Below are 13,084 nucleotides of genomic sequence, written 5' to 3'. Positions count from 1 at the left end.
CTATCATTGTTATTTTTTTTTTTCGCTACCCCTATTGTTTCTCTATTGCTGTCGTCGTTCCTGCTAGGACTTGTATCGTTCATTGTACTTCCTGTTATGTTTGTCTTCCGCGTCGTCGTTTCCATGATCTACATCGTTCTCACCCACATAGGTAGCAAGGCTCTTTTGTAGACTTGCGGACTTCGGTGGCACTTCCAATCGTTGAGCAAGCAAATTTTGGATTGAACGATCAGCGTCGCCATCATGTCTTGTCAATTATGTAATCGTTGGAAACTAAATCTCGCCATCAAAACCGCTCAATCGCAACCCACCAAGCGGCGCAACTCATCTCAGCAACGCTCGCCCAAAAGGCACACACAACGCTTTCCCCTAATCATCATCCGTCTATATAAGAGAGTTAAAAAAACAGAAAAGCTTAGGCCTTGCCATTGATGACTCTCAACAGCTCCTCGCCCTTTGGCGCCCCGGTCGAGAGGTTCTCGTAGCCGTCGTCCGTGACTAGGATGTCGTCCTCGATGCGCACGCCGCCGACGCGGTAGTACTTCTCCAGCACGGCCTTGTTGATGAAGCGCGCGTGGCGGGGGTTGCTGAGGAAGTAGCCCTCGATGTATTCCCTGCAAAAGTACCTGCATTCCTCGCGTCAGCATTGTTTCACAGTATCGGGTGTCGTTGGGGATGGCGAGACTTACACGCCCGGCTCGACGGTGACAATCATGTTCTTCTTCAGGTACTGCCGGCCCTTGTACGGCGGGGGCACCGACGCGGCGGCGGCCGTGGCCCGCGCCATGGCGCCCATCATCTCCGGCGTGATGACCTCCCGCTTGCCCACGCGCCCGCCGGCGCCGCCGCCCATGGCGTTGTTCAGTAGGAGAAGCCGCTCCCTGCCCGAGACGTCGTGCACCTCGAGGCCGACGTGGTGGCCCAGGCCGTGGGGGAAGAAGGCGGCGACGGTGCCGGCGTCCCAGACCTCGGCGGGGTCGCCCCGGAGCACGCCGAGAGCGAGCAGGCCCTCCTGGGCGACCTGGCTGGCGTGGATGTGCAGGTCGAAGAAGAGCGTGCCGGGGCGGATCATGGCGATGCACTCGTCCTGCATGCGCTCGACGATGTCGTGGACGGCTTTCGCCTCGGGGGAGAAGCGGCCCGGGATGGGGAGGGTGCGGGTGATGTCGCTGGCGTAGCAGCGCCACTCACAGCCGGCGTCGAAGACGACGACGTCGCGGCCCTCGAGGGGCTGGTCGTTTGCGTCGTAGTGGAGGGTGCCCGCGTTGGGGCCGCTGCCGGCGATGATGGCGTAAGCCTGGTCGCGGGTGCCGGCGGTGGTGCAGCGGGCCTGGAAGATGGCCTCGATCTCGGCCTCGTTCTCGAGGTGGAGCAGGCGCTCTGCGACGCGGCGGTGGGCGGCGGCGGAGACGGCGTTGGCCTTGCGGATCATGGCGACCTCGTACTCGGTCTTGACGACGCGGGCCTGGTCGACGGCGGGCTGGAGGGAGGTGAGGTCGACGCGGACGTCGGCCATCTCGCGGAGGAACTCGCCCGAGAGGGGCACCTGGTCCGGGTGGATGACGTAGAGGGTCGACCCGGGGGCGAGGTGGCGGTAGAGGAACTTGTTGAGCTGGGTGGTGTAGCGGACGTCGTCGACGTCGAACTGCTTGAGGCACTCGGCGATGCCCGGGGTGCGGCCGAACCAGAGGACCTGGCGCGGCTCGACGTAGGGGACCCAGAGGATGAGGCGGTCCGAGGCGAGCTCGTAGGTGACGGCGCAGTCGGCGAAGTTGGCGCCGCTCAGGTAGTAGAAGCTATTCGCGGTGTTAGTCGGCTTGAGGTCCGGAAGGTTTGGTGGGGGGGAGGGGGGCTTTACTATCGTCGTTGCCTGAAGGCCGGGCCCATGTCCGAGTCTTCATATTCGCGGCTTGGTTCGCCGGGGAGGAAGACGAGGCCATCGCTGACGTTGAGCTCGGCGGCGACCTTGCGGGCGTGGAGTTTGGCTTTACGGTGTTAGTCTTATGTCTTTGGTTATATTGACGATGAAACACAGGCAATTCCGCGGGCCTCCCAATAGGCTCATATAACATCACGGCAAAGACACTTTCTCACAGCCAACATCAAAACGGAAACTTGCATACCGGGATACTTGGCCGGGATCGGCGCGACAGAGTTGACAGACTCGATCGTCGGTGAAGTCTTCACCTCGATAGCCCTTCACCGAAGCACAGAACACAAATCAGCAAACATTACTCATCAGTCGGTGTGAACAGGCAAGAGAATCAGAGCGCGTGAGTGAATGAGAGATAGGTGGAGGGGTGTGTGTGTGCACGCAAGCAAACACGGGAACAGCAGGAAGCTCGTTCTGGCATCTCGGGATGGCCGAAGAGGAGCTGCGTGGTGTCTCTCGCCTCCATCGCCAAGGCTCGAGTTCCCGGATTGGACAGAAGGAGATGGAAGTGAACGCGCAATGCTTTCTCCACCTACAGAGCATCAAACTCATCCACCACGACGACATCGTGATCAACGGCGCTCTCCATCGTCATGGTTGCTTCTTTCTGCGATCCTGTGCCGTCTCTTGGGTCGTGAGCAAAAGGCGGGGTCCCTAGTATGTGGTGGTGATGGGTGGTGGGCGTGTGTTTCCCCGTCGTCCGATGGCAAGGGTGGGTGGTGATGGGCGGTGGGTGATGGTTGGTTCGGCAAGGCGGTCTGACGACGACTGAGTTCCCGCCCAAGAGGCTCTAGAACGTCCCGCGATGGGCCAAGGCAGAGGAAACGCAGATGCGGCTAGGATTAAAGTAAGGTACAAGGTTTTGGGTCTTGGGGTAAGGTAAGGCAAGGCAAGGCAGGTTTAGTTGGGCTGGGTATCCGTAGTGTAAGGTAGGTAGGTAGAGTGGGATGCAGCAGATGTGACGGGACCTCTGGGTGCGTGCCGCTGCGGCTCTGTGGTTCAGCCCAATAGGCGATGCGGCTCGTGAAGGGTGGTTTGTGCTGGATGGGGGTGGCGTTTACGTGGCGTCGCGTGCCAAGACTTTCCCGAGCGGTACCGCAGCGGTGCACTGTAGGGCCAAGTACCTACCGCAGCGTGGGTTCGGACAACAGCCGCGGGCAGGCTACCTAGGTACCCGGAGGCTAGATCAGGTCTCGGTTGCAAGGCGAAACCTGGGGATTGGTCGATCGGTGTCGTTTGTTTGGTGGAGGGGCACTGCGCAGTAAGGGTTGGAGGAGGAAGGAGGGGCCGGAATGACGATGACACTGGAGCGTGCGTGCATGTGTCGTCGTCGTCGTTGTTGTCTTCGGCAGGTAGGGAACTGGGAACAGGTCGAACCGGCGGCGGCGGTGGTATGCGATGTGTGGTGTGTGGGCTCCCGGGTCGTCCCCGTTGTTCTGCGTTGGCGCAAGTTCCGCTCTTCGGTGCCTCCGAGAGGTGACGACGGCACGGGGGCGTCTGTTCGGTGTTGCGGGATTACGGAGTCTGACTAAAACGCCTTGAAGCGTCGCTACGAGCCAGAAAAAAAGTGGCCCGGCTCGACGACCTCAGGGTTCTTCTACGCGTAGTGTGAGGAGATGCAGCATGACAAACAACCGTCCCGTGATAGGACGGCCCGTCTTTCAGAAAGAGGGCCCGGCGCGCGAGATTCCCATCGTCCGCGGTGGCCCGTAGTGTCACGACTCACCAGTGGACCTCCCCTTCATTCAGCCCAGTGCGCGCCGTCGCCCGCCATTAGGCGCCCCATCGAAAAGAACATGCAAGAGAAGGAAGGGGGCCGACTTCGGTGCCGAAACGGCCTGCCGCTGCGAGCTGGATTCTGATAAGGATTTAGCGGAGATATCATACCCACAGCGCTACGCCCAGCTAGAGTCCACCACTGTCGTCTTTGGTGTGGACCGGGGACGGTTCCTGTGGGAAAAAAGCGCCGCGATCCAATCACTGCCAATGTCCAGCTTCACCAGTGTTGTATGTATCCCTACTCCGGTACGAATACATACAGTGCCCCTCTCTACATATCTGGTAACTCGACCCCCTTGTCCCCTGGATTTGCAGCGGCGGAAGGTGCCGTTCGAACGACTCCCCCCCCTGCTACTCACCTCACCATCTCCATCGGGGTCACACTGTGTGCTCGCGAACATGTCTCTCAAGGTCCCGCGAAGAGGGGAACGAAGAAGACCTCAATACGGTGAGCCATCATCGTAGGTAGCGACCGACGGGACCCTGAGCTAGGAAGGTGGGCAGAACATTCAATATGTTTTTGCTTCAGGCTTGTACGAATAGAGGGCCGCGGTACGGGTACTCCTGTCACACATACTTTTTCTCTCTTCAACGGATACAACGCTCTGGAAACAGGCAGCCAACGGTTCCCGCCTTTTACTCCTCTCGCATCAGCCCCGTCGTTCGTTTCCCTGAATCCCGCATGACTCCTCCTCCAAAACCGATACGAGTAGCGAAGGAAGGTACTTGCTTGTACATAGATTAGTATCCCGCCCCCAAATGTCGAGGCGTTGGGGAACCGCTTTTCTTGCCAAAAAAGCCAAGATCGCGAGAGAACAGTGAACACACACACCCACCCACCCCTGCCTGGTAAAACCCGTCAATCGCGCCATGCCTTACCGATACCAACCCCCTCCCTCTCCTCCACTGGACAGGCTGAACGTAACGTACCTCGGCGGCCTGTAGGTCAAAAGTCTTGGCCTGTAGCTGCGATGCGATGCCATGCCATGCGCTGCAATGCACGCCGAGCTGCACTCCATTCCATCACTTTCGTAGTGTAGTATGCCTGGGGAGGGGACCGTTTGTGTCGCAAGTGGTCCCTGGAGAGCACTTTTGTTCCCGCCTGTATCAACCCTCCTTCAACCCCACCTGGAGGTTGTCACTCCGTCACCCCATGCCCCAAAGCTTGATAGGCCTCTGCTCCCTGCCTAGTTAGCTCACATAGATGCATACAGATAGATGGTCATGATGTTGGTACAGTTGTCTATATCCAATTGTATACTAGCTGCTGCATCAACTACCATACAGGGCACAGATTCGTAAAGTGCTTCGGGGAGTACGCACACATGTCTCCCCTGAATAGATCCATGAACCTTCATTGAATGGCTCGTTGGTGATGTTGTTCATGGTGGCGGTCCTTGCCTTTCGAGTCGCCTCGCCCTTTGTCTTGCCTCGCCTTCGTCCTGGTGACCGTTTCCGCCTCTTGCCTATGCAGACTTGATTGTAAAACCCTTTATATCAAGTCACAACCTGAACGCCTGCGGGAACCGATATGGCCCCTATACCACTCCACCAGCCGGCTGGCTCTTTCCACAATCCTCTCCTCTCCTCCTGTCAAAAAAGAACCCCTGAAAAATAATCGCACCCTGAGCTTGCAGGGCTCCAAAAATAATGCTGGGTATCACTTGAAGCGAAATGGTGCTGCCGCCCCCCTCACAGGCCCTGATATCCGTTCCTGGCAAGCAATCCCGCTGCCCAGTTGCTTTGATAGCCAGCAGACTCAGCGAGCATCCTGTCAATGTCTCCAGGTCGTTGCTGCTGCATGTGCGCTCGCCTGGCCTGCTCTATCCTCGCGGCGTCCGACATGCCCGGGTATCCCGAGTGCTGGTACATGTTGGACATGTCGAACCCTGACTGGTGGTGTTGGTGGTGGTGTTGTTGCGGCGCTTGCTGCTGCCCCTGTCCCTGGTGCAGGAAGTAGGCCGGAGACTGGCCGAGGAGCTGCGTGTCGATGTCGTCGAATGCGCCGGGCATCATGAAAGAGGACGCATCCTGCGGGCCGCTGACGTTGTTCGGCCCGGGTCCCTTCTGGTAGCCCAGCTCCATCATCGGCTGATTGGGGTAGGCGAACGGGTCCTCCGACGGGAACATGAGCGAGTCGAGCTTGCTGATGTGGTTCATGTTGTTGCTGTGCGCGTGTGGTGGCGGGAATCCCTGCGGACGGGTCGAGCTGGCCGACGTGCTCACCGAGTCTGGAGTCGCCCGCGAAGCCATGTCCATGGAGAGTAGATCCTGCATCGCGAGGTTCGGGTCCTGGTACGCAGCCTCCGAGATGGGCACCCCGTCGAAGGAGCCGCGGACGTGCGACAGCCGCCCGCTGGCGATGGACACACTGGGCGATCGGCTCATGTCTTCGGATCGGCGATGGTTCATACCCCCGTGCATGCCCGGGTGGCCATGGATGGGTATCGAGCTGGTCTTCGGCCCGGGTGCCGATCGCTTCTTCGTAGGGATCGGCTGCGCCTTGGCCTGACGGAGCCTCTCGGGCAATTGTTCAAACAAGACCTGTCCTATGTTAGCCCATGTCGCGCCAAGAACAGATTGGGGTAAGCACTTACGTTGAGGGCGTCGGTGACCCTGTCGGCGGCTTGGCTCTTGTTCTTCAGTTTCGCAACAATGTCCCTTCCTGCAATGGCGTCCTCAAGGACCTCCGCGGAGCCTGGCTTTTCGGGATTCTCGATGGCGTAGAAGACGAGCGAGAGAATGGCGAAGAACTCGGTGAAGAGCATAAACCAGTAAGGCCCGGCAAGCACGTTTTGCTTGCGGATTTCGATGCCAATATGGACAATGTTGCGCGAGACGCTGATGCATGCCGCGGCGCAAGCATACGAAAGCTCGTCAATGTTCTTGTCCATGCTGATCCGAGGAGACACGTAGTGAAGGAACGGCCTGTAAAGAACGAGCTGCACATGCGCGTAGGCGAATCTCAACAAGTGACGGACGCTGTGGCATTGTTAGCAAATTAGTCTGTTGTCAAGGGTCCCAATTTGACCTACCGGATGACCTCGACAGGACCGTCAGGGCTGGGCCGCCATTGCGCAGGCAGAACCTCGTACCACTCCTGCAACTCGGTCTCGATCCGCTTGATGTTCGCGTAGCTGATAAGGTACGTCGCGCCCGGCTTGTCTCCCTTCATGACGCTCTGCCCAAGGCCCTTCAATGGATACACGAACTTAAGGATCTTGGCCAGAATCTCCATCAGACGAGTGTGGGCGTTGAAGGCCTCGAAGAACGAAAAGACCCCCGGCGGCGGAGTCAGGATACCCTCGTTCGTGATGTATTCGTCGTCGATCTCGGTTGGGTACGGCTGATCAATATCGTCTGCGTTGAGCAGTAGCGGGAATCCAAGCATGGCCGAAACGTAGATATCCATCTGGCGGATCACCCAGAATACCCGCTTCCTTACTTCCTGTTCAATGATGGAAATCTGCTCGTGCTTCAAGAACCTGTGCAGACCCATGCGCAGGGCTGATCGGAGTGCGATTCCCACGAACGCGTAACATCCGCTTAGGTTCGAGGTTGCTTGCAGGAACAGAATCATAAAGAGCAGTGCTTGAAGGGATGTCAGGTCTCGACATTCCGTGATATCTTGAAGAATCCTCCTGGCGGTGTCATAATATTTCATTCTGTGACAGGTTAGGTGAGGTTCAAAGATTGGAAGTTGTTATTACGTACCCTTCTTCCGCGGACTCCTTGTAGGCCACGGGAGGAGCGGTCTCGTCCAAGTTGGCATACATGCAGCCCAGGGCCATAACAGCAAATAGCAAGCCCACAAAACGGTGCTCTTCCTTGGTGTAATCTTCGTGAGACTTTTCGTAAACGCGGTCAAATAATTCGTAAAAGGTGGGAATGTGAACCACCCGGATCAGGCAGGTAGCGCAGTTGAGCGAGTAGTAGCAGAGCTTCCTTGCCACTTCCTTTGGGGGAAGTTCAGGAGCAGTTGCCAACGACGCGTCGAAAGGGGAGGAGGCGGCTGATGCTGGGGAATCCAGGTTGATCAAGCCAGCAGGTCGTTCTGGCCGAGGGAGAAAAGGTACTTTGGTCACCGGTCCCATCATGCCCCGGAAGTTCTCCTTCATGCGGCGCAAAAAGACAGCCCCAGATGACACGCCGTGAAAGTCCCAACCGCCCTTCTCGTCCAAGTCCAGCTGGCCTATGGACTCGATCATGGACAGAAGCTGAGCGTCTTTCTCCTCAGGAATAGCAAAGGGGTCTTGCCTCAACTTGGATACCGCTGCTCGTGCGTGCTCCCTGTTGCGGAACTCTTGCTGAACAGCAGGGTCGAGCGTGGGATCGGCCAAGTCGACGTCCGGCATGAACTTGCGCAAAAGAGCTTCTGCACGTTGCAGGCGGCTTTCCAATGCCTCAATGTACTGAGGAGCAGGATTGCGCCTGCGGTTTGAAGGCTTGTCATATGTGCATTCTGGCGAAGTTGTCAGTAAATTAGGCATAACAGAGTTCTCAGAATCTACAAACCGTAGCTGTAAACTGAGCAATGAGTGCAAGGCTGCTTGCCATCGCACTTGATCTTTTTGCGTCTGCACTCGTCGCATGCCCTGGTTACACGTCGACGTTTCTGTACGGGAGCGTTGGGAGCGTCAGGGCCGCCCGCCTTTTCGTCCATGTCAGAACCAGAATGGCTGCCGCTGGGCGAGGGAGGTTCCTTGACGGGCCACCCAGCGGAAGGCGCCGCAGATTCGTTGTCCGACATGTTGGGAGAGACGCCAGAAGCTTGCGAATCCGGGGGAGAGTTGTTGTCGGTCTTGACAGGGCGTGGTGGAGGACTCATTGCTGGTGGTGGTGGGAGCAAAACCAACAAGAGGTGCGTGTGCCAAGAAATGCCAGATTGGAGGTGATGTGTGGTTGTGTAGTAGCTGTTTGTGTTGGTGGTGGTAGTGGTGGTGACAGCTCGTTCGAGCTCACGGTTCTCGGTGTAAGTGCAGTTATGGTGGACGAGCTCTTTGCATATTTGTGTATGTATGCAAGGGTAGTTGTCCGACAAGCCAACCCAATTGCTAGGAACGGCTTCCGGACTGACCAGTCTTGAACATTTGAAGAAGAACGAAACGTGTGCCAAGACTTCGCGGGGGATAGAAGGAAGATAAGTTTAAACAAAACAGGAGACGAGAGGAGGAGCCGGGGGATCTTTTGCCTCTTTGCTGGCTCGTCTGGGTAGCTGGGGGGTGGAAGGCCCTTGTTTAAGGCCGAGCAGGGTGCGGGTGCGGTGCGGTGCGGTGGTGCGGTGCAGCGCAGCGACCAGCAGACTGAGAGATGGGCGTGAGGTGTGTGTAAGTCGCGCGGAAGCTGAGCGCGAGGATGGATTACGTAGCGGTAGGTAGCGTCTCGGCCGGGGTTGATTGAGACAAGAGAGTACACGAGTCGAGGGTATGGAGAATATGGTCCCGCACGGTGCAGTCACCGCGCTACTGGGACTGACTGCAACACACAGGACACGATCTGGCGGCAGCGGGAAGGGTGGTGTAGTGTACTCCCCCCCATAGTCCCAGTGCACTAGCATTCTGTAGTGTACCTGCCTTGCCCTCCAAGGACTTGGAGACCGGAGTCTAGCACCCCGGCTCGAGGCAAGCTGTAGCAGTATCCTAGGATCTTGGGGGTGTGTATGTGTGTGTGTTCTTCCTGTGTACTGGTTGGGTCACTTAGCGGATAGGGACAAGAGGGAACGGAGACAATACGAAACCGTCGCGAAGGGGGACGGGGAAGCTAGGACGAAAGGGCAATAGGGATCGGTACGAGGGTCAACGCCGTGAGTATGTATGATGTGTGAGTGTGAGTGGTAGTGGAGGGGGGCAGAAGAGGGGATGGAAGTTGGGGGAGTTCGACTTGGAGACATGATAGAGTGTGTGTGTCCAAGTCGAAGGAGGGGAGGGGAGAGGGGAGGGGCGAGCATGAGAGGAACAGGGGAGGCGTAAGGCAGACTACACTGTGACTGCTGAGTGGCATGTATGTACAAGGCCAGCAACAAGCCAAGATGAATTAAGGTAAGGCGAGCTGAGCGTCCAGACGACCTGTCGTGGCGCTCGTGCTTGGGATGCTTGGGACACTGGCGGAAGCGCGCGAGGAGACACAAGGGACAAGACTTTTCGAACTGGGTTCTTGGGCTGGGAAGAGCACAACACAATGGCATGTACCGCTTCCCCCCAGCAAGCAACAAGAGAAGAAAGGGCCCGCCAAAGGGGGACCGGGAGGGGGGGGCGTATTCCAGGGAAGATGGAGGTAGGGTGGTGAAAGCTCGGTCGAGGCGACCGCGGTGAGAGATGCGCGGTAGCCATTGGTGACAGATGGCGGCAGCTAGATGCGCGAAAGAGACCATCTCCGCGGTACGCATGGTCTGTGAGCGATGCGCCCAATGACTACTGTTGTTGTGGTCATTTATTGTACCTGTATATGCACAGAACGTGAGGACGGAAAGTACGGGGATTAGAAGTCTGTACATAAAATGTGCCTATGGCGAGTTTGCGCCGTATCTCGTCGCAGAGTACCTTTCCGCTGGGAGGAGTGGAGTGGGAGGAACGGGGATCGTGTGTCGATTCCACCGAAAGCCAAGACAAGACAAAACGGACGAAAAGAGACGCTCCAAATCGAAAGGGTGCCCGCCCCTGGACCTGACATATGTTGGTGCTAGGACTCTCAAACTCTGAACAAAGGGGAGCATCCCGACCCGACAGTGTTCTCTGCAGAGTGCAACAGGCAGCACGGGCGAAAAGTGCGGTGCTGGGATAAGCTAGAACTGCGAGGACGCTCAGAAATGTACAGGACCAGAAGGTAAGGTAGAGCGAGACTCTCAACCCCGACGGTGGTCGGTGGCATAGAGTCCGGACTCGAGGGGCCATGCTTGTTTCCGTGTTAAAAGCGCCATTGCAAGTGGAGGGCGTCAGGACAATGACGAGATTGGAGTAGTTGGAGCTTCTATCTTGAGAACTTGAGCTAGGCTCCGTTGAGTTAACATGTTGTAGGCAAAAATAGCAGTGCTTTGTGGTGCGGGTAATCTGAACGAACAGAAGGGTTCTTTTGAAAAAGCCAACGGTGCGAAGGGGGCGAGAAGCTAAGCGTGGATGTAGAATTTCGGGTTGGGGTTTGGCTTCGGGCCCGCAGAGTTGCAAATGCTCCCTTCCCTTGTCTTGACGAGTTAATGATGATGGCCAATCTGCTGGGCCTGTGACCAAAGAATGGGGACTGAGACTGGGACTGGACCTGGGAACTGCCGTTGGTGGCTGCCAGTCAGTACCTGGGCGAGTACGGCGTACACTACCATTTGCGGAGGCGCAAGTGGTACGTGTAATTCCGTGTAAACACAATTTGGCTGATTGCGATTGCAAGGAGCATCTCGTCTCTGCTTCGTCTCATGGCTATCGAGTGATTAATTGGCCGTGGGACGTACCGCGCGGGAGACCACACACGCTTCGGAACACTCTCAGACTGGCTCTGGGCCGTCGCAGGGCGGGCATACTTCAGCGAGTAATCGCTCTGTATGGGATGAATAATAGCGGCGAGAGTGAGCGACCTGAGTCGAGCACGCAGCAACCGGACGGGCATCTTTGGGGCCCCCGGCTGATTTGACTCGAAAAGGAATAATAAAAGCGGAGGTTTTTCGGGAATGGATGCAGCCCGTTTTTGTTCGATGGAGACTCTTTGAGAGAAAGAGATCCGTTGCAACCAGGACCCGTCGGCCACGGAACGCTGAGTTGCTCCTGAGAGCCTGTGGTGCAATAAGCCGCCCCCCTTCTGCTGCTGTGTGCTTCGCAGAGCAGCGACCGTCGACCTTGCTTGCTTGCGCCATGTCAGTCAACTCTCCTCACAGCATCATCAGTCATGCCGCAACGCCTGCAGCTCTGCGTCTTGTGGATTGAGAGCCTGCAGCGCCAACGATGTTCGTGCATGCGTTTGGATGCACGGTGGAGCCGGGGGTACGTATGCCTTTTTACCCTTTTCTGATGTTTGTGTCTTTTGCGAATCTTGCTTGAAGCCAACCGCAGCCCTGAATTCCACGCCATTCGGTACCTTACCGCATGGCAACGTGGTGTAAGGAACCTCAATCTGCACACACACGGTAAAGCTTCTGGGTAGCAGTAGCAATGACAGACCGCCACGGGACTGTCATCCGCCCGGTCTCGTCCGGCAAGCTCCATCAAGCCACCAGCGTCTGCAAGACAAACCAAGGCCTGGTCTGACGGTCCACCACCGCTAGGGTTAAGAGGATGCCATTCAACAGGTCTAGGGTGTTTGTATGTGTCCATGAATAGATCACGGAAGCAGAAAGAGAGCAAGCCTAGGCGCTTTGTCTTGTCCTCCAGCTCAAGTCAGCAGGAAGAGACTCTCAGTGGAAAGGTAAAGAGAATAAAAAAGTCGAGTCCTCAGTCAACGCTGACTTATCCCACCTGCCTGCTATGCACGAGACGCTGGATAAAAAGTGATCCAATTGGATCGGAATTGATTCCCAGGACACCCCCGGTCAGGTCCCCGACAAGGGTACCTCCTTAATGCAAAGCAGTTCCTGTTGCGACCAGTCGAGAGCAGAGGTCAGCAGAAAAAAAAAAAAACGAGACCACAAAAACCTAGTGAAAGTGAAATGGTAATGGTAATCAGAAATGGGGGACTGGTCTGATCCGTCGCCGTCGTCATTTAGTATGAGGCAGATAATGACCATCCCTAGTCCCTGGGTGCACTCGGTCCCGAGTACAAGGTTGGCCATCAACTCATTCGGTCTCCGAGTTGAGCTGGCGGAGCTAAGGCTTTTTGACTTGGCCAGACGATACCACGGCGCATGGCAGGCCCAGTTTCCAAATTGTAAGGACGGGGCCTGCTGGCTCAAACGGTCTGTGATGGTGCAGAGAGTCTGGGCTCCGCGCCCGCGCCTGCGCCAGCGCCAGCAGCCAGAAGGTCTTTCGTCCTTGCTTCATCGGTCCATCCCAAGCATCGCATGAGAGTGGCTCTCTGTCATCGGCCATTCCCAGCAGTGGCCTTGTCAGCGACATCAGCCGCTGCCTCGTCTTGCGATTGCCTTTTTTTCTCTCTTCAAGCTGTGACTCTTACCCTCCCTCGGCCTCCACCCACATTCCTTGGTGATGGAGGCAGGAATTGGTCCGAGGTTGGGATCGAGGGTCCAGTGCGTTTGTTAATTGTGTCGCCATGGTGGAGAGGCACGACAGACACGGCAGGCGAGACCATCCGCGCCGATCCAAAAAAGTATGGAGGATGGCATACACCTTCGTGACCTTGCACAGGGACCGGGAGACAAGCTAGACCAACGGGAGGGTGCCACTGGCCAAGAGCCAAGTTGCAGGACAAGAAAAGGCGGCGGCGACGAAGACGACG

The 13,084-nt window shown here is 57.0% G+C and overlaps 2 protein-coding genes across 2 annotated transcripts; both read right to left on the bottom strand.

Moving 5' to 3' along the window:
- Window positions 1–415: 415 nt before the first annotated feature.
- Window positions 416–2,528, bottom strand: COL26b_004227 (uncharacterized protein; the record flags this gene model as incomplete). The annotated part of the gene is made up of 5 exons (XM_053177107.1): window positions 416–614; window positions 690–1,796; window positions 1,859–1,985; window positions 2,124–2,197; window positions 2,470–2,528. 5 exons carry the CDS (start codon window positions 2,526–2,528, stop codon window positions 416–418), a joined length of 1,566 nt encoding a protein of 521 aa, XP_053038943.1.
- A 2,876-nt stretch (window positions 2,529–5,404) lies between these two features.
- COL26b_004226 (uncharacterized protein) lies at window positions 5,405–8,540 on the bottom strand (the record flags this gene model as incomplete). Its single annotated transcript, XM_053177106.1, has 5 exons — window positions 5,405–6,256; window positions 6,310–6,694; window positions 6,748–7,377; window positions 7,427–8,174; window positions 8,228–8,540. The coding sequence occupies 5 exons, from the start codon at window positions 8,538–8,540 to the stop codon at window positions 5,405–5,407; spliced, it is 2,928 nt and encodes a 975-aa protein (XP_053038942.1).
- Between the last annotated feature and the right edge of the window lie 4,544 nt (window positions 8,541–13,084).

Source organism: Colletotrichum chrysophilum (assembly GCF_026319265.1).
Source record: "Colletotrichum chrysophilum strain AFK26 chromosome Unknown scaffold_25, whole genome shotgun sequence".
Classification (NCBI taxonomy): Eukaryota; Fungi; Ascomycota; class Sordariomycetes; order Glomerellales; family Glomerellaceae; genus Colletotrichum; species Colletotrichum chrysophilum.
Note: the sequence above shows the minus strand (reverse complement) of the source record. Positions and strands in the feature narration are given on the sequence as shown.